Source organism: Mercenaria mercenaria, chromosome 9 (genome assembly GCF_021730395.1).
Source record: "Mercenaria mercenaria strain notata chromosome 9, MADL_Memer_1, whole genome shotgun sequence".
Classification (NCBI taxonomy): Eukaryota; Metazoa; Mollusca; class Bivalvia; order Venerida; family Veneridae; genus Mercenaria; species Mercenaria mercenaria.
The window spans coordinates 74591003-74617889 of record NC_069369.1 but is presented as its reverse complement, the minus strand read 5'-3'; the positions used below and the strand labels follow the sequence as shown (position 1 = coordinate 74617889).

The following is a 26887-nucleotide window of genomic DNA, read 5'->3' as shown; positions in this document are numbered from 1 at the left end:
TTACTTATCCAATACATATTTTACCATACTGTCTCATACTGCTTCTGTACAAATGGATACTTGAACAGTGTCAAAGAAATTGTCCCCCTTTAAAAATAATGCCATTTGTAAAGAAAGAAAAACTAACAATTTTCAAAATTGCTGAAAGCCATGTTCAACCTAGTTATGTGAACTTTCAGTATTGGTGGGAAATTACTGCAAATGCATCAAAATGTAGATAATTATATACACTGTAACAGTAACTGTTCTTTGAAAACAGCAAGTTTAAGTGTCCCAAAGTATCACTCCTTCATGCAGTCCTTTCACAGAATCTAAGGCATATATCAGTACACTGACAATTGTTTTGTAGAAAAATGCATAATATTATGCTTTATACGCTTGTAAAACAAATCTCTTTTGTCTATGATTTAGTGCTGTTTGAATGTCTTGAAATCAAATGTCCATCTAATCATTATTCTAACACGACCAGCAAATAAGCTACATACATGTAGAGCATAATCTATCTCGGGTTATTCTGCAATAACCCACGCGCGTGCGATGACATCATCCGATCTAGGTGCGTAGCACGGTCGTAAAAAGTAGTTACCATTTTTTCTAACACTGTTGATACTAGTTTGTCGTGTTAGAATCAAAATAACAAGTTCCCAACTGTGATTTATCATAGAATAACCCGAGTTTTTCGTTCTTATGCGAAACAATATATCACTCAGACCTACAGCCTTCGTGATATATTTCTACGCATACAAACTCAAAACACGGGTTATTCTACAATAAACCACGATTGGGAACTTATTATTTCTTAAATATCATGTTATCTCCCTCACTGAAATTAACACAAAATATTGTACTTTTCAAAATAGCACAGTCGGAATACAGCATAGAATACACAAGCTACAACATGAAACAAAACCAGAAAACTGTCTTCAATAATGATTGCAAGAATATTTATTCTTATGATTTTTTTTTTTTGTTTAAACTGACTAATAACATCAATTTTCAACAGTTATTTTTCTAATGGCAGTAATTTATCCTAAAAGTGTTCCTGGTTTCTGAATGAATGCTGACATTCTAACTTGTTCTCTGTAAGTAAGTCACAACTTCCCCACATGAAGTAACAAGAAGGACAATTGACTTGAGACTCAATGTCTTCTGTCAAATCATCACCAAGTATGATGTGTTACCAGGATATATCAGAGCTAGGGGTACATCTCGGTATTTTTCTCTGCACATATCGTCGAGGCCGGTACCCTAGCTATGATATTTCCTCGTAACACACGAGCATTACATGTTATAACTGTTTTATCGCATAGCTTTATCATTAAAATTTAATATTATTTTCATTTAAAAATTTTTTTATTTTTATTTTTACACTTTGATTTTCCCTTCTGCTCTTCGCTGACTGAAACACGAAAACTTCTGTTTTAGAAAATGTGTTCCCCAGATAAAAGTATCCAACAGATTTCTGCACTGGTTTTAAATCTTTGCATTTCATTGGCCAAACATATTGTAAAACTTGTTGTTTTAATGTTTGTAAAAAAAAAACCAAGAAAAAGAAACATTTGAGAAAACTCAGAATTTCATATAAATTCATGTATTTCTGAATTTGGCAATAACTAGCGAGTCTTTGAAACAGTCTAGTTTATTTATTCTTTTACTTCATAAATGTAGGTGTTTGTGATACCGTATTTTCCCGAATAAACGCCCCCGGGGACGTTACATTTTCCAAAGAGGGGGCGTTCATTTGAGGTAAAAAATAAAAGAAGAAAATTTTTACAAAACTTAAAAACATCGTTCAAACCAACTGTAAAGTGTTCCTGTGTTGTTTAATTCCCCCAAAACGTAATATTTTTGGCTCCAATTTAATGCAGTGTGTCTTAAAATTATGCATTTAAATACGGTACCTCATGTATTCCGTGACACGCTCGCGACATTTCAGTAACACATTACGTCATCTACCCAAACAGCTGTGTACTCCGATACTTTTCCCTTTGGGACATGCGGGTAGCAATACACAATGCAGTGGTTTGGGCACGCTGCTTATGTGCCCGCTTTTAAATTAAAAGTTATTAAAACTGCCGAAGAAAAAGGTTAACACTTTGCAGCAAATTTTTAAAGTCAACAGGAAGCTTGTGCGCGGGTGGTGCAAAAACAAATCAAAAATGGATTTACCATTTAATTTGCTATTTGATGATTGGATACGTACCGTATAAACGTTTTGGATTTACAGTACATGGACTGTTTAAAAGTGTGTTTAATTCTTAATACATTGGATACATACTGTAAATTACTTATTATGTTGAGTAATAAAAATGAGGTAGGTGATTTTTTTCGTTCTTGTTGACTTTTTTCCCCTCCAAAACGGGTGGGGGCGTTAATTAGAGGGGGGAGGCCTTAATACGGGAAAAAACGGTAATTCTTTCTCTGTGAACTGTAAATTGGAGCTAAAATCATCTTTTCTTTGAAAGGAAAAAAGTATATACTCCCTCGATAGGACCTGGCCATGGTGAGAGAAAAAGTGTTGTGATATATATCGGAACAGTTTTACTGTGCTGACATATATCACAACAGTTTCACCAACCTTCTGTAAGCCAGCTGGATGGCAATGAAAAATTCAACACCCCGACGGAGGCTCGAACCCACATCGGTGAGTGGCAAGTGATTCAAAGTCAGCAGCTTTAACCACTCAGTTAAGTTATTATTATTATTATTTCTATTATTATCATTATTATGAACAGCCTCTGTGAAGCAAAAAAGTGGAAAAAAATATTTACTAAAAACTTACAAAGTCGCTGTCTGATTCCACGGTACTGCTAGTCTCAGATAATCTCTCAATCTTTTCTTCCTTTTTAAACCTACTTTTCTTCCCCATCAATTTATTCATTAACTTGCTACAACCACCACGAAACATTTTATTTTTTTAACGTGATAACTGTCCTATCAAAGTGCAATGGTCAGTGAAAACTATTTAAAAACTTTAACCTTCTTAATCATCCAAAACACAAAAATTATAATTTATTGAACCACAACACTGCAAGATTTCGACTATGTTCAAATTCCATCAGTATGCAATACACAGAATTTAAGGAAAAAGTATCATCCAATAATAGCTAAAATTTAAATTTGAGGATTTTCAATATTTCACAATAATTAACATCAATCATTTAAAATCAATAAATCAATTGACAGGTCAAAAATAACATCCATTTCCGCTAAACATAGACACAACTGCACTGCCTAAGGCAATGTAATGGGAACTTGGTGACAAATTTAAATTCAATTATGCAAGTGTGGTAACACAATATGGCCGGACATAAATGAATTTTCTTTCACTTCATTACATGTGTAAATACTGTTTTGAATGGTCGCTATAGAAATAATACAGCCTCATTATCAAAAGTATCTTATCAGATTGGTTGTATTGTCATCTGTGAAAACTACATTATCTAACCTTCATCCTGCTATATTTCTATAATGGACTTGTCCATTATTCAATTTGGGAAATACCATTTATTATTCCAAGAGGTGTTCACTGAAAATTTACTGACTGAATAGCAAACAGTGCAGACCACGATCAGCCTGCTAAAGTGTCGGAAGCTTATTTTTAAAACACTACAGTATTACACTTTATTACGTTTGCTTTTGTTACTACTTGTAGATTATTGTCCAAAATAAAGAATTATTTGCATACTAAAATGTTGAAAATCCGGGCAAGTAAGTTTTCACTGCAGACAAGTAGATTTTTAAGTCTCGTTTGTCCGTGGACAAGTGAAAAATATTCGGATTTCTACACCCCTGACACTTTCATGGGCAGTAATTCTAGAACCCATGATGGAATATATCCAGTTTTCAAAAGGAACTGAGATCTTACTGTGACTTAAGTTGTGTGTAAGTGTGGTTAAAATCAAATGTAAAATGTCACTTCTACTGTGTTCACAAGGTAAAAATTAACACATTTTGGCTCTTTCAGGGGTCAATCAGAGGCTGAAACTCCAGAACCTATGATTGGATCTGCCAGATTCATCATGGAATCCAAGACCTATTGCTGTTAAGATATTTTGCATTTTTTGTATCAGATCAAACCATAAATGAGCCACACCATGAGAAAATCAACATAGTGGCTTTGAGACCAGCATGGATCCAGACCAGCCTGCGCATCTCTGCAGTCTGGTCAAGATCCATGCTGTTCGCTAACGGTTTCTCTAATTGTAATAGGCTCTGACAGCAAACAGCATGGACTGCGGGATACGCAGGCTGGTCTGGATCCATGCTGGTCGCAAATGCACTATGTTGGTTTTCTCATGGCACGGCTCAAATGAAGTCTCTATATGGCTGCAAAAGCCAAAATAGCAAATTTTGGCCTTTTAAAGGGCCATAACTCTGGAACCCATGATGGGATCTGGCCAGTTTTCAATAGCAGCCTAGATATCATGCAAAAACAAGTTGTATGCAAGTTTTATTAAAATCAAGTGCAAAATGTGGTCTCTATCCTGTTCACAAGCCAAAATAGCAAATTTTCGCCCTTTAAAGGGCCATATCTCTGGAACCCATGATGGGATCTGGCCAGTTTCCGAAAGGAATAGAGATATTATGCCAATACAAGTTGTGTGCAAGTTTTATTAAAATCAATTGCAAAATGTGGTCTCTGTTTTGTTCACAAGAAATTTTGTGACGACAGATGGACAACACAGGTGAGTTAAAGATGCTTACTTTGCATACATCTACATCTCAGGTTATGATCTGCCAACAGTGAATTTCAGCTTCAATCAAAATTGCATAAAATAATGAAATCATTTTCAGAATGTACAAAACAGACTACACGGGCGGGGGAAAATTCAAAGACATGGAAACTAACAGATGCTCATAAAAACACACTATTTAAGGTAACACCACTCAGTTTCACCGACCAAAATCTGACTTTACTGATACAGTTAGATCTATATAAAACATGGCTTTTATGGTATAGTATTTCATAAACAAAGTGAAGCTGCAGTGCTAATAATGTGTTTTTAATAGGAAGTAAAATTAATAAAATAACCCTGAGATTTTAAGCATCTCAATAAGGAAGCTTTTAACTCATTTGCATGATACAATATATCTTGCACACTGAAAACAAAGCAATTTTAGCTGTCTTAAATCTTATTTATTTATGTAAATAATTGTTCTTTATCAGTACAGGTCATCAGTATGCCTAGCAAATCCTCCCCAAGAAGGTTAATCATTTTAGGCTTTCAAGTATATAGGGTTCATAGAAACTAACCAAGCAAAAAATTCAGGACTTTTCAAGGACTTTTTAAGGATTTTCCCATTTAATTTCTTGACTACTTTTTCACTGTTTTCACAAAATATTCTAAAATATTCTAAATTCAAATTACTTTCAGCCCTCAAAACGTTTCCAACATGTCTGTCACTAATTTTCTGTGTGATTTTACTCCAGTCTAACCCAAGTTTATTTTTTTTCACACAATTTACACTTTGCTCACAAATATTAATGCCTTAGTTGCAATATTAGACTATGGTACATTAAATTAAATGTATTTTGCCATGATACATTTTGCTGGCACCAGATTTACAGCTTGTTTTCATTTTTTCATTGTTGAATATTAAAAAACTTCACTGATTTCAAGGATTTATTCAGCATTTTCACTTTCAAGAGATAGGAATTAAAACAAGTACTTTTCACGATGTTTCGATTTTTTTATTCAGCATTTTCACTTTCAAGAGATAGGAATTAAAACAAGTACTTTTCAGGATGTTTCGATTTTTTTTCAGAACTTTTTTTAAGAAACAGCATCAGATTTCGTAACTTTTAAGACTGTATGGACCCTGGGAAAGTGCAAAATACAGATGCTTCCCAAGTTGATAAAAAGCACTCACACGAGACCTTGAAAGTCCTGCATGAAAAACAGGGACCAAGACTCCAATTTTCTAACTTGGATCCCTTAATTTATTCCAAGTTCTGCACTTTGTATCTGGACTACAAGATCATTTTCCCACCTTCAAGCACTAAAATATACATTCTTACATAATGCTGCCTTAAATTCTTACTGATATTTTCAACCATTAAGGTGAAATTATCTCAATCTTAAATCACTATATCGAATCATAAGGTGAAAATATGACATTTTATTAAACTGACATTTGGAGTAACAAGGCAAAATTATCACAATTCTAAAACTGATATTTGGAATAAGAAGAAAGAAACTGTCTCAATCTTTAACTGATATCTGAAACATGAGGTGAAATTATCACAACCTTAAACTGGTATTTGGAAAGATAGTTATGGTGAAATTATCTCAATCTTAAACTGATATTTCAAAACATGAGATGAAATTATCACAACCTTAAACTACGGTAATATTTGGAAACATAGTTATGGTGAAGTTATCTCAATCTTCAACTGATATTTGGAAAAATACGGAGAAATTATCTCAATCTTCAACTGATATTTGGAAAAATACGGTGAAATTATCTCAATCTTAAACTGATATTTGGAAAAATACGGTGAAATTACCACACTCTTAAACTGATATTTGGAAACATACGGTGAAATTATTTCAATCTGAAAATAATATTTCGAAACGTAAGGTGAAATTACCACAATCTTCAACTGATATTTGGAAACATACGGTGAAATTATCTCAATCTTAAACTGATATTTCGAAACATACGGTGAAATTACCACACTCTTAAACTGATATTTGGAAACATACGGTGAAATTATTTCAATCTGAAAATAATATTTCGAAACATAAGGTGAAATTACCACAATCTTAAACTGATATTTGGAAACATACAGTGAAATTATCTCATTCTTAAATGGATGTCGGTCAAAAAAATAAGTTAGATAGTGAATAGACTCTTATGTGAAATTCTAAGTGTCCAGAATCACTTGCTGACAACAGGCTAAAGGTTAATGACATGATGCAGACTAAAATTCACATATATTTTAGATAATGGAAAGTGGCATTTATATATCAATTGTGATTTTAACATGATCTGTTTTCCTATTAAACAAAGATGACGACAACTGTGTGTTATTATGAAACAATTTACTGTTTGTATGTCATATCTGTTAGGTTAAAGCGTCAAACATCATAGCGGCATGTTAAAAAAGAAACCTACACAAAACATGGCAAATATCTGATGTTTATCGTCAAGGATGTACATAACAATCATTGATACTGTGTTAGAATTGAAATAATATATCTCAAACAATGAATTCCTCTTGAATTAAATCATTGTCTGTTAGAAGCACATTATTGTATCACTAAGGCTACGCCCTCATGATATATTTCATTTGCATCTAAACTCCAATCGATGATTCTATTAAAAAACAATCACTGTTTGGGTTATATTATTTCTTAATATTAACTAAAACTAGAAATACATTCTGCATGCCCACCAACAGAATGTCGAGCCCGCCAGCACCTTTGGCCTCTAAGTGTGACCTTGACCTTAGACCTAGGGACCTGGTTCTTGCGCAAGACACTCCGTCTCATAATGGTGAATATTCACGCCAAGTTACATTGAAATCCCACCATGCATGAAGAAGAAATGCTCCGGACAAACTTCAATTTGACCCTTTGACCTCCAACTGTGACCTTGACCTTTGAGATAGGAACATGGTGTTTGTGCATGACACTCCTTCTCATTGAGGTAAACATTCATGCCAAATATAAACAAGATTGGTCCATGCATGTCAAAGTTATGGTCCGGACAAAATCGGACAGACGCATGCACAGACCGATGCACAGACAGAGGCACGTACATACACTGACCCACCAAAAGTGACGACTATCTCAAGCTCATCGCAAGAGGGCTCGACAATAAAACCATCATGAATATCACCCAATTTACAGCAGGAAAACCACTAGCCAAAACTGCAATATGAAAACTTACATGTTAATGCAAGGAACTTACCATTCACTGAAACTTGTTATTCAATTCAATTCAATTCAATTCATTAATGTTGAGCATTAAAGCTGGCACTTATACTATTTTGAACGCTTGTCATTGCAAAATTATACTGTGGAGTCATTTACTTTCGTGAGCCTACCAATTTGTGGTTTGGGTCTTAAAGCAGCATGCCTCCAGATTTGGCTAGAAAATAATCTTTCTTTCAAATTAAAGTTTTGGTCATATTATGAACATTAGAATATGAATTTTTGTTTCTAAAATATTTTTAAAATTCCAAATCAAGAAAAAAAGATGACCGCGTCGGGAATCAAACCCCGGACCACCGCCGCAATAAAGACCAAGTTGAAGTAGTGAATAATGACTTCAAAATATAGATATTTATAATTGAGACAGTTTACCTGGAGTAAAAGCGGACAAACGCTTTTTGTTTTTCATCGAAAAAGGGTAGTAAAAAAAAGCAAATTCTCATGTGTTTCCGTAACATAAAGTTGTCAGTAATTAAGTTTTTAAAGGGCCGTCTTAAGAATCTGGCATTTTTTTCCCAAGATACCAAAAAAAATTTTTAATTTTTTTTGTTGTAGGACGATCTGGAGACATGCCACTTTAAACGACCTCTAAATCCATAAAACATAGCCCTGAATGAATATAAATGACCTTACAGTCATATGCACTATGGGTATTTCATTATGCCTATAAAACATAATCAAGCTTTCCTAAAAAACTAAGTGTCTTCACAGTGTTCAAAAGTTCCAAGAAAGAAAGGCCAGCTTTATCTTTTCAACTTCCTTGAAAATATCACTCTTTTCAATAATTAAGTCATACTTCTTCTTTGTTCTTCAGAACAAAATGATTTTAATTTGACAAGAAACTAATGGTGTTGTATTCATATTATATAGAACTGAAAAAACTGAGAATAAATTTATTAAATAGAGCTGAAAAAAAACGAGCATAAATTAACTAAATACAGCTATCACCAGAGATGATTAAAACCCTAGATGCAGCTTCGATGCAGGGGAAGTAAAATGACGTGATCATAAGCTTTGACCTTAAGTGTGACCTTGACCTTGGACCTAATGACAATGGCTGTGCACTCTGCATGTCATCTTGATAAGGTTAACAGCCGATGCTAGCATTATGAAAATTCTTCCGTCAGATAATAAGAAAAGTGGACACAAATTTAAGCTATTCGCTTTTTGGTATTTTATTAGGACCCTGACCTTGGACCAAATTACTTGGGTTATGCACTCTGCATGCCATCTGGATGAGGTCAAAAAAACTACACTAACTTTACAAATTTCATTCAAGTGACTTGAACATATGAAGTGGACATGAATCTAAGCTTTTTGATCTTTGACCTCTAAGCATGACCTTGACATTGGCTAAGAGACCCTAGTCATGCTCTTGATGAGATAAACAACTGATGTTAGTTTTATGAAAATCTTTCAAGTGGTTTAGACAAGATGGAGCAGTTTTATCTATTTGACCTTTGAACTTATTAGTGTGGACTTCACCGACCCAGGTGCTAAGAAAGTTGTCTTGATGAGGTAAATGATGTTAGTTTTATTAAAAGCTTCCTAGCAGTTTAAAAGAAATGGAGCAGACACAAATTTAAGCTACTAGTTTATGACACTGAAGTGTGACCTTGACCTTGACCTGGATTGTTTGCTCTGCAAGTCATCTTAATAAGGTTAATAACTGATGCAAGTTTTATCAAAAATCTACTGACTGGTTTAGAACATAATTATAGACCAGACATGAAGTTAAGAAGTTAAGCTCTTATACCCCAGTCAACATACGGCGCGGATAACTACGTCTAGCCACGGATAGAAACGTAGTAATCCGTACTGATCTGTATCGATCCGTACCTGAGCCGTACCTTAAAGTAGTAACCCGTATCAACCCGTACCAGTCCGTACGACTCAGGTACAGATTGATACAGATTACTACGTTTCTATCCGTAGCTAAACGTAGCTATCCGCGCCATATGTGTGACTGTGGTATTAGTCACAGTGATCTTTAGATCTGGTTGTGCACTCTTGTTGCGATTAACAATTGATGTTAGTTTTATCAGACTCTTCCCTGCATTTTGAAAGATATGGAGTGGACACAAAGTTAAGCTGTTTGAATTTTGACCTCCATGTGTGACCTTGACCTTTGACATAGTAACCTGGGTTGTGTGCTGTGCATATTGCTTTGTTGAGGTAAACAACCGATGTTGAATTCATAAAAATCTTCCAAGCATTTATGATGATACTGAGGGGACACAATGAACAGAAAAGACCAAGAGGCAGATATGCATGACTCTACTACAGCCCTGAAATACTTTATATCTGGGGGCATAATAACTATATCTGGGGGTATACTAACAGTAAGAAGATACTTTATGTGTTTCAAAGCACTTGTGTATTTGCATCAAACTATATACAATAAATATACCTTTTATAATTTCACATATCCCTTGTATCAACAAGTGAATGAAGTATTGCCATGCAATACAAAGTCCCCTACTGGAAGGCACTTGATTTTCTCTACTGCAGATTAACATATTAATGAACTGATATCTGTCAATAATGTATAAACAATATTGTACTATATATACAATTTATTATAACAAAACACTTGGATTAAAATTTGTATAATATAAAAACCTCTAGTTGTTTTCATATAGCATTTTTTTTTTTGCTGATTATCAAAAAAGTATCATATAAGATATTTATAGTAAACAAGAGGGCCAGGACCTATTGACATAAAATTCATCAAGTTTAGCATTCTGACCAAGTTTCATTAAAGGCCTAGATTCACTACTATACAAGTGTCCCCCACCTCCTCCCGCTCCCCCCCCCCCCCCCCCCCCAAATCCAATATACAACTCCCATCTTATCTGCTGCTTATCAGCGATTATGTAACCGTAACTGATTAGAGGGCAATTAGCACAGCAGGGACCCCAACTAGACCATGAAGATATGTGCAGTGGAGTTGAAAGGAAATTAATTTTTCTTCAGTGAAAGGTGGAATAATAATAATATTACTTATTATTTTGATATTATATAAATGATAATAACTATTACTTTAAAGTTATAATAATGAAATAATAATAATAAAAAAAAATAATAATAATAATTATTATTATTATTGTTATTAAAAAATTATATACATAAAGGAAGATTAAAGATACAGTAAAATATTGAAAAAAAAAATAATGATAATATAACAGAAGTATAGTGAAAATTTCATGAGTTCTTTGTGCTGATAAACAATATTTTTCTAACTGGAAACTGGGTTTCTTATATTCATGTAATCAACGTTATTTGAACTTCAAATTATTGTGTTCCATCTGTACTGAATTTTTATTTTCAGTTTGCTGCCAAAAGTGATTTTTTTCATGCTTTGCTTTGTAACTTAGAAACACACATACTGTTTTCCATTCTTAGACAAATGTTATTTACAGTATTCTGCAAGCTTTAGATGAGTAAAGTCACTTTTTTTATGAAATATCACAATTCTCCAGACAGACTTTGAAAAAATAAAAACTTGCATATTCCTTTAAGAAATTTTATCCTTATTTCTTATTGTAAAAAATAAGTTTCTGTTTAATATCTTATTACGTGAATGATCAACAAATTTTTTTTTCTTTACATTGAAATGCCAAAAAACTAATATAACTTTAAAAGTTATCAATTATATATCAATTAAAAATAAATTTCATTGTTTCCCCTTCTCACTAATCGATACACTTGTAAGGTAGACTGACTCTTCAATAAACATTGACCCTTGTTTATTGGAACCATACTGTGATGGTCATTAGCCTCCAACTGTGCTGGTGGAGACAGAAATCCCTTGGCTCACTGCCAAAATCTAGGCCTTTAAGATATGGTCATAAATGTGGCCTCTAGAATGTTTACTAGTTTTTCCTTGCATTTCCTTTGATTTGACCTAGTGACCTAGTTTTTGACCCCACCTGACCCAGACTTGAACTTGACCTAAAGATCATCAAGGTTAACACTCTGACCAAGTTTCATGAAGATACAGTCATAAATGTGGCCTCTAGAGTGTTAAGAAGCATTTCCTTTAATTTGACCTAGTGACCTAGTTTTTTATTCCCACCTGACCTAGATTTAGTCTTGACCTAAAGATCATCAAGATTTACTTTCTGACCAAGTTTCATGAAGATACAGTCATAAATGTGGCCTCTAGAGTGTTAACAAGCTTTACCTTTTATTTGATCTGGTGACCTAGTTTCTGACTCCACATGACCTAGATTTGAATATGACCTAAAGATCATCAAGATTAACATTCTGACCAAGTTTCATAGAGATATTACCATAAATGTGGCCTCTAGAGTGTTAACAAATTTTACATTTGATTTGATCTGGTGACCTAGTTTTTGAACCCACCTGACCCAGATTTAAACATGATCTAAAGATCATCAAGATTAACATTTTGACCAAGTTTCATTCAGATATGGTCATGAATGTGGTCTCTAGTGTTAACTAGCTTTTCCTTTGATTTGGCCTGGTGACCTAGTTTTTGACCTTACCTGACCCAGATTTAAAGCTGACCTAAAGATCATCAAGATTAACATTCTGACTGAGTTTCATTAAGATATGGTCATAAATGTGGCCTGTAGAGTGTTAACAAGCTTTTCCTTCGATTTGACCTGGTGACCTAGTTTTTGACCCAACATGACCCAGATTCGAATCTGACCTAAAGATCATCAAGACTAACATTCTGACTGAGTTTCATTAAGATATGGTCATAAATGTGGCCTGTAGTGTGTTAACTAGCATTTCCTCTGCTTTGACCTGGTGACCTAGTTTTTGACCCCACATGACCCAGATTTAAACTTGACCTAAAGATCATCAAGATTAATATTCTGATTAAGTTTCATGAAGATATATTATAAATGTGGCCTCTAGAGTGTTAAAAACAAGCTTTTCCTTTGATTTGACCTGGTGATCTAGTTTTTGACCCCACCTGACCCAGATTTCAACATGACCTAAAGATCATCAAGATTAACATTCTGACCAAGTTTCATTAAGATATGGTCATAAATGTGGCCTGTAGTGTGTTAACAAGCTTTTCCTTTGATTTGACCTGGTGACCTAGTTTTTGACCCAACATGACCAAGATTCGAATCTGACCTTGAGATCATCAAGATTAACATTCTGACCAAGTTTCATGAAGATAAAGTCATAAATGTGGCCTCTAGAGTGTTAATAAGCTTTTCCTTTGATTTGACCTGGTGACCTAGTTTTTGACCCCAGATGACCCAATATCAAACTCATCCAAGATTTTATTGAGGGTAACATTCTAACTAAGTTTCATTAAGATTGGGCCAAAATTGTGACCTCTAGAGTTTAACAGTCAAATTGTTGACGAAGACGGACGGACGGACGATGGACGACAACGGATGACGGACACAGGGTGATCACAAAAGCTCACCTGGGCACGAAGCTAAAAAAAAATCTATATAAGTGCACACAAAACTCTTCACCAGATAGAGATAGGTCAAAATACACCTAAAAATTGGATGTAACATGCATGTTGTACCACAGAAAACTGGTTTCGATTTTTCCCTACGGCCAGTAATGAATAAGTTACAATAAAAGCTATTATAGTAACAACAAAAGGAAACATAATCTAAAACAAGGGTGCCTTATGGGTGAACATTTGTGCCAAGTGACAAAAAATCCCTCCATGCATGAAGAAGAATGCTCCGGACAAAGCATTCCTGAATATGGCATTTGACCTCCTAAGTGTGCCCTTGAACCCTTAGGACCTAGGGGACCTGGTTCTTGCGCACAAACAAATCCGTCTCATGGTAGTGAACATTTATGCAAAGTTACATCAAAATCCCTCCATACATGAAGAAGAAATGTTTCAGACAATGTCATTGTTGTATCTGACCTGGGGCCTCTATGTGTGCCCTTTGGGCCCTTTCCCAAACCCTAGGGACCGGGTTCTTGCGCAGGACACTCTTCTCATAGTGGTGAACATTTGTGCCAAGTAATATTCAAATCCTGTTTTGCATGACAAAGTTATACACCAGACAGATAAAATGTCCCATTGACCTTTGATCTCCAAGTGTGATCTTGGCCTTTAAGCTAGGGTTCTGGGTTTGCGCATGACATGTCGTCTCATCATGGGGAACATTTATGCCAAGTAATATTAAAATCCCTTGATGGATGACAGAGTTCTGGACCGGACAGGAAAAATACCCTATTGACCTTTGACCTCCAATTGTGACCTTGACCTTTGAGCAAGGGGTCCGGGTTTTTGTGCATAACACGTCGTCTCATCATCGGGAACATTTGTGCCAAGTAATATTAAAATACCTTCATGGATGGCAGTGTTATGGACTGGACAGGAAAAAAGCCCTGTTGACCTCCAATTGTGACCTTGACCTTTAAGCTAGGGCTCTGAATATTGTGCATGACATGTCGTCTCATCATGGGGAACATTTGTGCAAAGTAATATTAAAATCCCTCGTTATAGACCAGACACGAAAATGCGGATGGATGGAATGATGGACAGACAGAAAAGCGCACTCCTATAGTCCCCGAAAATGGTTTTCAACCAGTAGGGGACTAATAATAAGAGATCGCTAAACATTTGCATAGTATTAAAGTAATTTTAGAGATTCCAGACAAAAATTGCTGAAGCTTTGGAAATATACCTGATAATCTTATTTTCATTAATATTCATAAAAACTCTGCTTTCATAAATTTAAAACAGGAATTAGTATCAATTAGTATATCCGAAAACATCCGCTGTTAAGAATAGTTAATTTTTTACAATGCTAATATAGCTTATTGTGAAATCACCAAACGAAGCAACAATTTTAAGTGCTCAAAGGTCTCTAAAACAGAAAGCTTCTCTAGAAAAACAATGATTTAAAAATTTTAAACAAGAGCAACCGCCTTGCGGGTGCTGACGCTCATCTGATTTTTTTTGTGTAATAGAAATTTGTCCTACCCATGATTTTCAAGTCTAAAAAGGGCCATCATTCTTGCAAAAAGCAGATAGAGTTATGTTTCTTGATGTACAGTGTCCACTTATGATGGTGAAAAACTGTTGCAAGTTTTAAACCCAATAGCTTTGATAGTTTATGAGAAAAGTTGACTTAAACAAAAAACTCAACCAAAAAAAATGATTTTCTAAGCCCAAAAAGGGGCAATAATTATTGCAAAAAGCGGGATGGAGTTACGCTGCTTGCTGTACAGGGTCAGCTTAGATGGTGAACAAGTGTTGCAAGTTTCAAAGCAATAGCTTGATAGTTTAAGAGAAAAAGTTGACCTAAACATAAAACTTACCAAGAAATCTGACATTTTCTAAGTCCAAAAGGGGCCATAAATCTTGCAAAAAGCAGGATGGAGTTATGTTTCTTGCTGTACAGGGTCAACTTATGAGGGTGAACAAGTGTTGCAAGTTTTAAAGCAATAGCTTTGATAGTTTAGGATAAAAGCGACCTAAACATAAAATTTAACCCAAGAAAACGATTTTCTCAGTCCAAAGGGCAATAAATCTTGCAAAAAAGCAAGAGGAGTTTATGTTCTGCTGACAGGGTCAGCTTATGATGGTGAACAAGTATTCCAAGTTTCAAAGCAATAGCTTGACAGTTTGGGAGAAAAGTTGACCTAAACATAAAACTTAACCAAGAAATCTGTATTTCTAAGTAAAAAAGGGGCCCATAAATCTTGCAAAAGCAAGATGGGTTATGTTTCTTGCTGAAACAGGGTCAGCTTATGAGGTGAACAAGTATTCCAAGTTTCAAAGCAATAGTTGATAGTTGGGAAAAAAAAGCTGCCCTAAACATAAAACTTAACCAGGCAACGCTGACCCCGACGCCGACGCCGACGCCGACGCCGACAACCGCTCAAGTGATGACAATAACTCATCATTTTTTTTCAAAAAATCAGATGAGCTAAAAAGAAAAGTTACTGACTGAATAGCAAGCAGTGTATAGACCATGATTTGTGCAGGCTGATCTTGGTCTGCACTTGTCGCAAAGGCAAATTCACTTGTTGCTAGCAGGCGAAAGGTTAAAAAGTCTATGCTAAGAAATGTGGTATTTCGGATGGTGTGAATTATCTATGGTTTTCCTTTGGGGACATAAAAAAAGCTAATTAAGCTCTTAGATTGAATATCAAGCCGGAAAAGCACAGTACAGAAAATTGTATCTAAAGAAAACAGCTTCCAGCGGTATAATAGAAATCACAAAATCTGCAATGTATATAGAAACAAAATAATGCAACTACAGAAAGAAATTTATATAACTAGGACTACACTTTATGTACCACTATTGTGCTAAGGTGTATGACTGTGCAGACTGGCAAATCATAAAATGCTTAATGAAAGAGTGATATTTCCAAGGAAAAGTAAATTCAGACACCCAATCTGTAGCAAATAAATACTGTTTATATCTTTATGACTGAGGGATTCAAGCCATTTCTGGTACTTTTTATTTTGTGTCAGTTACATTGTCGTAAAATATCACAGCTTTAACACTGCTGGCAATTTTGTTTTTTAGGGTATTTCCCCTTATATCTAAGTCCTGCAAATTTATTGGAAACAATGCTATTCTGTGTACTTAAGAAATATTATATCTCATTTGAGCTGTGCCATGAGAAAACCAACATAGTGGTTTGCGACCAGCATGGATCCAGACCAGCCTGGGCATCAGTGCAGTCTGGTCAGGATCCATACTGTTTGCTAAAGATTTCTTTAATTGCAATAGGCTTTGAAAGCGAACAGCATGGATCCTGGTTTGTAGTTCAGATGCAAAGGAATTTTATCAAGAGTGTGCAGCCCAAGTGATATAATAATACATATCTGAACTACAAACAATGATTTTATTCATTAAGAGCAAATCACTGTTCGAGATATATTGTTTTTAATAGGGAAATAAATCGGGTCATGTTAGATCTTAGAACTGTCTTTAACATTTTTAAAAAATATCCTTTATCTTACATATATTTCGAAATACCGAATCATTAATAAATTATTACAAGAGTACAAATTTAGATAAATAAGTCAGAAATTGTACCCATCGCCAACAACATTTAAAGTCATCTTAAAAGATATTAAGGAAACAAACTTGTTTGATGTCACTGAATTCAGTATTCTAGATTTTTCCAAACAATGCATCCACCCCGTATTACTTACTTAATGGTTATAGAGAATGTGCAATCAAATACATGACATTGCATTTAATAACTTATCTTTAACTTTTAATGTCAATCCCTCAACCATTAAGATATAAACCAGTTAACTAAACAGTTTGAAAGCATGCAAAACTACAATCAAAAGCATTACAAAATTTTTGGGTGGGAGAACTGGAGGTCCGTTGCTGCTCCAATCATCTGGCTCCAAATAGTCGTCTACTGGTCCGTCCTAGAGGGAGACATGCACTAATCGTTTATAAATATTCTACATAGGGTGAGGCTGTGGTCTACAGGTTAAAATAATTGGGAAACAACAACCGCATCTTCTCATCTGACTCAAGTACTGGTTTTTCCAGGAAGTATAGACTCAAAGATGACTCAGACAAGCTCACCTGCTAGCAAGACATTTTTTAATAATCGATTATTAATTGATTAACAGACCAATTTCTATTAATTGATTAAATTATTAATCAATAACCCAAAGTAATCATGATTAATGATTATTTTTGAAAAGCGCAGAATGAAACATAAATCACATAGCAGTGCTAGAATGAACTGTTCAACTAAATATACTAGATACTAAGTCTAACCAAAAAGTGACAGGTTTCATATGATTGGTAACACTAAAAGACTACACATAGCATAAATGCAAATATAATGCTGTTCACTTATTCAAAAGTAATTTTGTGTTTTCAACAGAGATCTTTGTAACAATGATTTTCTAAATTCTTTCAGTCCAATATTTAAGCTGAAACACTTTGTCCTACTTTGTCAACAACTGGCCATGTCTGCAGTTGAGCAGTTCAGTGACATTCCTGTGTACAACATGTCATCCAGTGAAATCCATCAATTCAAATAACTAGTTTCTTTGTTGCTATTTGCACACCTTAAGACTCGGAGAACAACCAAATAAATAGAACCATGTCAAACAACACACTTTTATTGCAACAAAATGTCAATTTTCTCGCACCATTTGATGTAGGCCTTTCTGGCCCAAACGATCTGCTACTGTTTCATTGAAAATCTGTGTATCAACATAAAGCAAATATGATAAAAAATGTAGTATCTGGAAAAGGTCTTGTAGTATCTGGGAAAGGTCATAGACCATTTTAACACTTTGCCTGTAACATTGTTTGGAAAGTTAATTTAAAAACCACAAACAGAACATGTGTTTTTAAAATCACATCCCCTTAAGCACTGTTTTTTAAATTTTTAATTGACTTAAGCTCTGCCACCTTTACTACTTCAGGCTAAGGAAATCAGGTAATTTAAACTATACATACCTGTCCATTTACGACTGGAGGTGGAGGCAGTCGAGTACTGCCATGTGATTTACCACCCTGACCTGGTCTAGATGGCAGAGGCGGTGGAGCATCACTCGATCCACCAGATGGAGGCTACAAATACATAAAAAAAAACACCAGTGGCAAACTGTCACAATTTATGATGTCATAGCAAATTACTTTCAACTTTTTAAAATACAGTGCAACCTCTCCAGAGCAGCCCTCTCTATAGCAAAAACCCCTCCCCAACAGCATCATCAAAATTTCCCATAGTTGAAATTTACTATCAATTTAACCTCTATAGAGCAACAACCTCTCAACACAGGCCAATATCTGCATCTCCCAAAGGGTGTTGCTTTGCAGAGGTTGCACTGTACTCTACTTACTGAGCAGATTAATAGTAAGTTTTCTCATTTGGCTAATTCAAGGGCCGTAACTTCAGAGCAACAAAGTCTTATCCACCTGGTTATCAAATCTGGCCATGATAATATGCCCATAAACATTTTGACTAAGTTTGAAGAACACTGGAAAAAGAACACTGCTTAAGCCATTAAGTGGATACTGCAAGTTTTTAAAATCAGCAATTTTTTATTTTCTTGTAGTGGCCTTGATATTCTCATATTGGTCTTTATTTTTTCATACTGCCCCAATTTTTCTTATTCTAACAATAACTCAGAGTTATACTGGTTGGGACCCAGTTTCCGGACTGGACCAGTTTCCGGACACATGTAATATCCACTTTATTTCGTTGTTATTTATGTAATTGTTTCATCTACATCATTTAGATGTTTGTTTTTCATGACTACAACAAACCACTATATTACAAGGCTGTATAATGTTAGGTTTTATGAGGATAACTCAACTGTGCTCCCAAAACATCTTTCTGTCTTAACGGGGCATGAAGATAGCACTGCGCATGCGCAGTAGTCACACTTGCTGAGGGAATCAAGTGGGGAATGAAATAATTAAACTACATAAATTTTGCTGCTGATAGCATGCCTACTTTTTAATTTCACGGTAATAGTTTACATAAATGCAGGCTGTCGATTTTTGCAGTAATTTATTCTATGTCATTGGAATTATCAAGAATTCGTGATAGATGAAATTCGAGTTTTTTATAGTCAATCTCGGTGTGCTTTCGTAGCAGCAATTGAACATCGGGTTATGCTTCATGTGCATTTTTGAAGAAATGAATGATAAAGAAATGTGTAAAAATAGTTTAATTACTTTTCTGGATATCAAATTAACAGCAAAACACTGTCAAAATATTTGTCCGGCTACTGGTTTACCTCACGGGGAAAATAACTTCTTTTAGTGACCCCATTTGAGGTCCCGTGGAACCCATATTTTACGTTACAATGCGATGCTGATTACAATATCGGCTGCAGAAGGAGCTGAAGTTTGTGCCGTGTGGGCTTCATTTATGTCAAATATTTTTTTAAAGAATAATGGAGCCGAAATATGAAAATGTGTCCGGAAAATGGTTCCCAACCAGCACTTGGACTGATTGATGGCAGCTTGAATTGTGAAATAAGCTCTCTTACCTCTGGTGGTAATGGTCGACCACCAGATCTTCCCGGTGGTGGAGGAAGTCGTGATCCTTTCATGAGAAGGTTGAAATTCTTTGATGTCTGTCTGCAGTCAAAATGCTGAAAACCAAGTAAAGATGTAAAAATATATTTCATTATCTCACATTAAGGGAATATGATTTTAGAGATTTCTGAACAGTTTAACCTAGTACCTATAGTCAGATAAAAAAAAAAGTGTAAAGCTTAACAATTCATACTCTACAAAACTGTCTCTCTTAACCAGTCAGGGGTGTAACTGTTTCAAGTTATCGCAGTCTATAACCCATTTGAGTTACTGCTTATTCTTTCATAACTTGTTTCAGTTATCATTAAATATTACAAAGCCCTCCGTCCAATTCCTCATTTGATGAGACAATGCAATTATTTCCTGAATCCTTTAACTTTTATCTTTCCCGCTATGCAGAATTTTTTTTTTATGCAAGGCTGATAAAGCTTTATGCAAAAGATTTAAAGCTATAAAACTCTTAACATCCCATTATGCTTACAGGTCATGACAGGGCTAAAAAAAGAATATGATAAAACCACAGTTTTCTACTAATTTCACTTTAAAGGTCACTTTGTGAGACAGCAAAAAGACTTTTTTTTGAATAACTTACCTGAGTTAACTTTTAAAATTTTATAAACTAATACAGGTTATAAAAATGCTTGAAAAAGTAACTGAAATAGGTTACATAACTTAAAACAGTTACACCCCTGACTGTTAACACATAACTCTTTCTGGTAAAAGGAGTCTTTTGGTTCAAACCCAAATGGGGTCATCTACGCTTAAATGTCTCCTTTCATGCAAAACTACTAATGACTTTTCCCCCATAGGTAGGGACAGACCAAAAACTGGTTAAAGTAAGCCACATTTTTCTTAACCAGCCTTTCACGAAAAGAAATGTTAGAAGCTAACGCCATACTTATATACTGTCACTAACATTTGTGGGAGAATAATTTTCTAGGATTTTGCCATTACATCAATCAGCAAACTTAAATCCTAATGAACACATAAAATTTCCATTTATTTTATCTTCAAAACACGAATTCAAATCCACAAAAAATTGCTGTTTCCATAAAAAAACCATGAAATTTCATCCCCACGAAATTAAATGTTTCCACTGTATTCAATCGTACTACTGTAACTTTATTATACATGTAGTAAAGTCGAAAGTTAACAAATAAAATCTACAGTATTTATAGTAAAGAAACCATTTAACATTCTTCCTAAATATACATGGTTGCATCTATTCATACAAAAAATATCCATTATTTCATCCTTGTAGAAATCCACCAATTCAGATCAACAAAAAATAACCATTTTTGGCCCCAAACCACAAAATTTATTATCCACAAAATTCAATGATTTAAAAGTACAGTATAACAAACAACCTTATAATAGCTGACTCATTTATCTTAAACCTTATGTTACTGCAATCAATAATTTATACACATATAAAAAATACTGTCAAAAATTTACATTAAGGAAGTAATATTTTAGATTTCATATTTTTTCTGTTTTGCTGTTCGAGCACAACAAAGGAAGTATTTAAAACAGCATTATCATGAAATGCAAAATCCCCTGAAATATTGATCTATACAGTTTATGCTAAAGTGATCTTGAGAAATGCAAAAGAAATTCCCCACCCTTAATTAAGTCATTCAGCCGGAACATTCAGATTCACTTTCAATTTTACTTAAAATGTCCTGTAAAACCTGAATGCGAAATATTTAAAGGCCTTCGGGGATGTTCATTTAAGCCTATGAAAAGGAACATAATATATTATCGTCTAAGTGCCCCACTTGTCCTAATTTTGTTTTTTTTCCTAAGTGTTTTGTAATAGACTGAGGTGATAAAAAATATGATTTCTATTGACAACATACATGTACACACTCACAGTAAATTTGTACTTATATTAAAATAAAACATTTTTCAATCTATTGTATAATCCAAAGTAAGCACCGGTGGCCCCTGGTCAATGAATCTATAAAGTGGACTCTCATAACTATAAGACATCATTTTGCAGGAAAATGCATCAAGTAATTAGTTGTTTTTTTTCCCCTGAAAATTGATTTAAAATCTATTTGGTAGATATTTTTATATCAAAGGGCTATCATTTGTTTTCCTCAAGATACAGTAACTACTTTGAATTAATTGAATTCAAAACTAATTTCATAACTAGCTTCAACATAATTATTTTAATTAAATACTTAGAATTACATACAGAACAAAAGCAAATAGGGGTTGGACTACATATTGTTACAACATTTAATATATTTAGCCCTTCCATGCAATTTCAAAACTGCCGACAAGTGTTTTTTTTTTATCTTGGGAGCGGCATTCGTTAAAGTGGGGGCTCTAACTTGGGGATTTACGGTAATTATTATCAATTTAGAAGTACTACAGATGAAAATACATTGTCAACCACAGAGGAAAACAGAAATAAGTCCATAGTGAAATTCTAAACCAAGGCTTGCATATCAATAACATGATAGGGAAAATTCAAACAATGAAACACCATAACACATGGTGAAATGGGATGGGGTGGTGAGAATTGATGAAATATAAAGCAGGTAACAAAGGTAAAGCTGCTGACTCCAAACCTGTAACTGACGGTAGTGAATCATGCTTTCAAAGTTTGCGTGGGTAACACTAAAAAAGACCATCCATTTCAAGTCTCCAGTTACGTAAATATCCTTAGTCTTTTATAAAACCTGATTTCAAAACCAAAACATTTAAACATATGTGGCTATGTTATAACTTATATTGATGTGGTACAAAGCCATATCTATCATACATTGTCTAAGTGAGAAATCTAGGCTGAAAATTGCAAAACTTTTAAGTTAATTATAATATGGTAAGGGTACAATTTTATCTGCCTATACCTTCTGGTATCAAACTGTAGAAAGGTAAAGTTTTTGCCAACTCAATGTTTTCAAAGCAACTTGAAAGAACGACTTCAAAAACTGACAGAAAAATTGAAAACGGTTTGAATTTGTGTTAAAATAATAATCCAAACTTGCATAGTTTGAACAAAGAGCTACAAACATAAATAGATTGGCAACTTGTCGTGAAAAACTTTCTACCAGATCATTTGTTTATAATGATAATGGTATTTTTTTAAAGGTTATTAGTATTTTCTACACTGGGAGGGAATGAATTTATGATCAGAAGTCTGAGAAATCAACAGTTGTTGTTTGAAAATTGGACCCGATTCGGCTTATAACGTGCCGGCCGTATGCCAGTGTAATACTTTAATCACCAGTGATCAAGTCAGCAAACGCTTCAGTAAAATAACGCACTGACACGAGCTTATGCGAGATTATCTCCTGTTGCCATTCTGTGTATTTTATACTTCTTTGGTTTGAATGGTGCCAAATGAGCAATGAATGAAAATGTGGAAGAAAAAAAAAGTTTCAGGTTTAAGCTCAATGTGAACATGACTTTGACCTCTGGTCTGCTGATCTTGAAACTGACAGTCCAGGGTCATCTGTTCTGGTCAAACCTGCCTACCAAGTTTGAGGTTCCTGAGACAAAGTATTCTTCAGTTATCAACCAGAAACTGATCTGCATCTCAAGATAACCATAACCGTGATCTTTCACAGGTCTACCAAACTTGAAATCTATGATATGATGTGTTTCAGGTAAGTATGTTTATTGAAAGCAAAGATTGATACTGTCCCGGCTCTATTTCTTAATTTTACTGAGCAACACCAACCAAGCTTGAATCGATTCTCCTATACTCTGGACAAGTAATTTGCTCTGAAATACTTGGCGTAACATATTTAATGATCAAGATATCTGCTTCATGTGTTTTAAATGCTAAAAGTATTGGCTGACATTTGGCAGGAGCAGAGACTGAAGTGGGGGCTGACCTCAGAATGTCTGATGACCCCCACTGTGAATGTGGTGACCCAAAGTCTGTAGAGCATTACCTGCTGGAATGCCCAATCTTCAAGAACCACAAAGAAACAATCAGAACAAGTTTGCATCTTAGAACTGGTGTACAAGACCTTGATATCAAAATGCTGCTTTCTTTAGGAGAAAATGACCCATGGAAAGATATCAGACCAGTGATAATAGAGAAACTAAGCCAGTATGTTGATAAGTCAAAAAGATTAGCATTACTCAGTTCTGGCCGATCACACCTCTGAACTTCACATAAATGCTTAAATGTAATAATTTTAAGGTTTAAAACAATACCTGTAATATGTATACATTGTAAGACATTTCTATCAAGCATGGTGATGACAGATTTGTTATTGCTACCAAACTGCTTCAAAATCAAGATCAGTATTCTGTTAGTCCAAATAATAGGACGCTTCTGGACAATGAGATAACTTTTGACTGTCGCTGTCCCCGTCACATCCAAACTTATTCACATCATATTTCCAAGTATTTAAGCCTCTTACATAAAACTGAGTTATATTCAACCCATTTTGAAGTTTCTACATGAATATTTTTCAGAGCAAGTAAGTCTGACCAGGTATATTAGGACTTTTTTGGATTTTTTAATGTCTTTGTTTTCTTAATAGTAAAATGAAGAAAAGGGTAAGTCATACATGGGATACGTCCCGGATTGTCCCGGAAATGACATACTCGTCCCGGACAGTGTTGTAATGTCGCGGAAAAATAAAAATACAGAAAACAAAAAATAAACCCCCAAAAAACTGGTTTTTTTGGTCTATAAATTGTTGAATTTTACGTTAATAAAACACAATAAACAGTCCCCGGTGTCACATTGTTTATTCCTAATTATCCAATATCAGTTTCATGCCCTTGAGCGGGACACGTGTTGATTAAGCCAGCTTCGATCAACACTCACATTGAACGCGCCCTGCGATCTTTTGATGACCCTGATTAAGTTACAGTCAGCTATTTTGATGACCCTGATTATGAACTGACAGAATTATGCAATCAATAACAGTTTTATGATTATTTAATATTAGGAACAATAGTCGAAAATCTCATTGTTTTTAGTAGTAGATGGTGAAGTTACATGTAGGCCTATCCTTTATGGAAGAGATCGCTGAAAACGGTCAATTCAACGATAATTATTTTAAAAGGTTGTTTATCTCCAGAAACTACATGTAATTTTATGATATTTATGCATGGAACATGTGAAACAGATGAATACTAATGTCACGGTGTATGTCCCGGACAAAGAGTAAAAATCCCGGAAATTTTAATTCAGAATCCCGGAAATGTCCTGAAAAATTATGGCATGTATGGGTAAGACTTAGAGGAATGACAACTATAAAATATCAGATCATAAAACAAGTCATCCCAATAAGCCAGTAAGGCAAAGTATCTGCATAAGTTTACACAATTACAGGTGCAACGGTCATTTTCACTAAACAACTGAATGTACAAAAAGGAATTAATTAATTTTACTTTCACACCATTTAATAAGAACCAACACAGCCTTACTGGTACTGATGATAAACCCGAACAGAAAATGAGGTTTTTTACCTGTAACTTTTTTATTTCTGCCAATTGTAATCAAAATAAAGCATAACATTTGCTGATAACCTTGCATAATTCAAATTTATATTTAGTTAGCAAACTCACACGAAGTGAGGCCCTGAAAGGGTTAGTAAAATGGGGACTGTAAGCAGGTTGACTGATGATAAATTCGAACACTTTGTCATCTACAAAATTTTCTTCATAGTATTTTACTGAAACTTTCCCCAAAAAGCTGCAAACAGTCATTTCTGATCAAGTAATGAAAAGTTACCCAATGTCAGGCCTTCAAGTGGCGACAGTGAGCATGCGCAAAAAAACACCCTCTTCCCCAGTAATTTTGAATAAATATTTTTTATACAGATCAATGCAAGTCATTTATTTATACAGAATATTTACCAATTTTGTTTTTATTTACACCAGTTGGTGTTGTAAATGGAAACTATTAGATGGTGTGTTCAATTTTATATATAACCGATTGCAATAAAATATTTCCAAGGTGGTCGACTTTATCATCTGTCCGGGTTTATCATCAGTACCAGTACGCACAGGGATTCTGTATCGGTATCTGTATGGTGATATGTCAAAGTGACCAATGCTGGCTTTTACACAACGGGGGTAGTACGCATTTAGTCAAAATGAGAGTTTGAGAGTCTATTTCTGAAACTGTTCCCAGTGTCTGCATTGATCACACTATCTTCAAGTCTATTCAGTCATACATGGTTCCGACAAAGAATGAATGTTTTCTGAATCAGCCTGAATTGGTTTGAAGCACTTGGATTATTCCTCTACTATAGGGTTGGGCCTGGACTTAGGCATGAGCTGAACCCAGTAGCCTTACGTGCCTGACTGGTTGGCAGTTGTTTGTTTTACCTTTCACGTTACCCCACCCACCACATTTCAAAGTGAATATATAACTTTGTGGGAATTACTGCGTACCTGTTTCTTCCTCATACGACGACTGACAGCTTTCTGTGTTGAATTCTCTAGGAAAGAACATCAAAGAAAAATATATTTTCACGGCGTTTCAAACTATATGTAGTTTCAATTAAAGTTTGTAAACTTTCTAAACTTCCTTGTTTTACTTCCTGGTTGTCGACTTCACATGTGAAGATTTAAAAGGGAGGCAACCGTACGTAGTTTGTACGAAAGTCCATTGAAATAAATAAAAATAATGGTTAAGGGACCCTCAGTTGTGTCTCACTGTCCTTTTTTTTCACTAGATCCATGGCTATGCCCTATCATATTTTTTTCCTCTTCATTTAAAATGCTTTAATATGGTATAGCGGATTTTAGCGTATAGAGGATAGGTTGATAAATTTTGTATTTAGACTTGAATTAGGCCTATTGCATAAATTTCATATCATTCTTTTACTGGCATGCAGATAGACATTCTGGCATACATTTTAGTTGTTTGCTTGTTGCGCTATTTTTCATATGTCACCAAATGAAAATCGAGGCTATATCCTCTACTGTACTGACTAAATCACC

General features: G+C 34.7%; 1 protein-coding gene across 8 annotated transcripts in view; it reads right to left on the bottom strand.

The window, feature by feature from the left end:
* LOC123547480 (uncharacterized) overlaps positions 1-26513 on the bottom strand; it is a 49674-nt gene extending 23161 nt beyond the window's left edge. For 4 of the 8 annotated variants that reach the window (XM_053551724.1, XM_053551722.1, XM_053551723.1 and 1 more), the window contains exons 1-4: positions 26336-26512; positions 19909-20013; positions 18365-18478; positions 17233-17310 (exon numbers count right to left, since the gene is read on the bottom strand). In XM_053551724.1, the coding sequence (XP_053407699.1) occupies positions 17233-17310; positions 18365-18478; positions 19909-20013; positions 26336-26350 (312 nt within the window). In that variant the 5' untranslated portion in view covers positions 26351-26512. Of the gene's footprint in view, positions 1-2782; positions 2939-17232; positions 17311-18364; positions 18479-19908; positions 20014-26335 lie in introns of those variants that run through there. The other 4 variants (XM_053551717.1, XM_053551720.1, XM_053551718.1 and 1 more) reach the window with 3 other exon arrangements.
* Between the last annotated feature and the right edge of the window lie 374 nt (positions 26514-26887).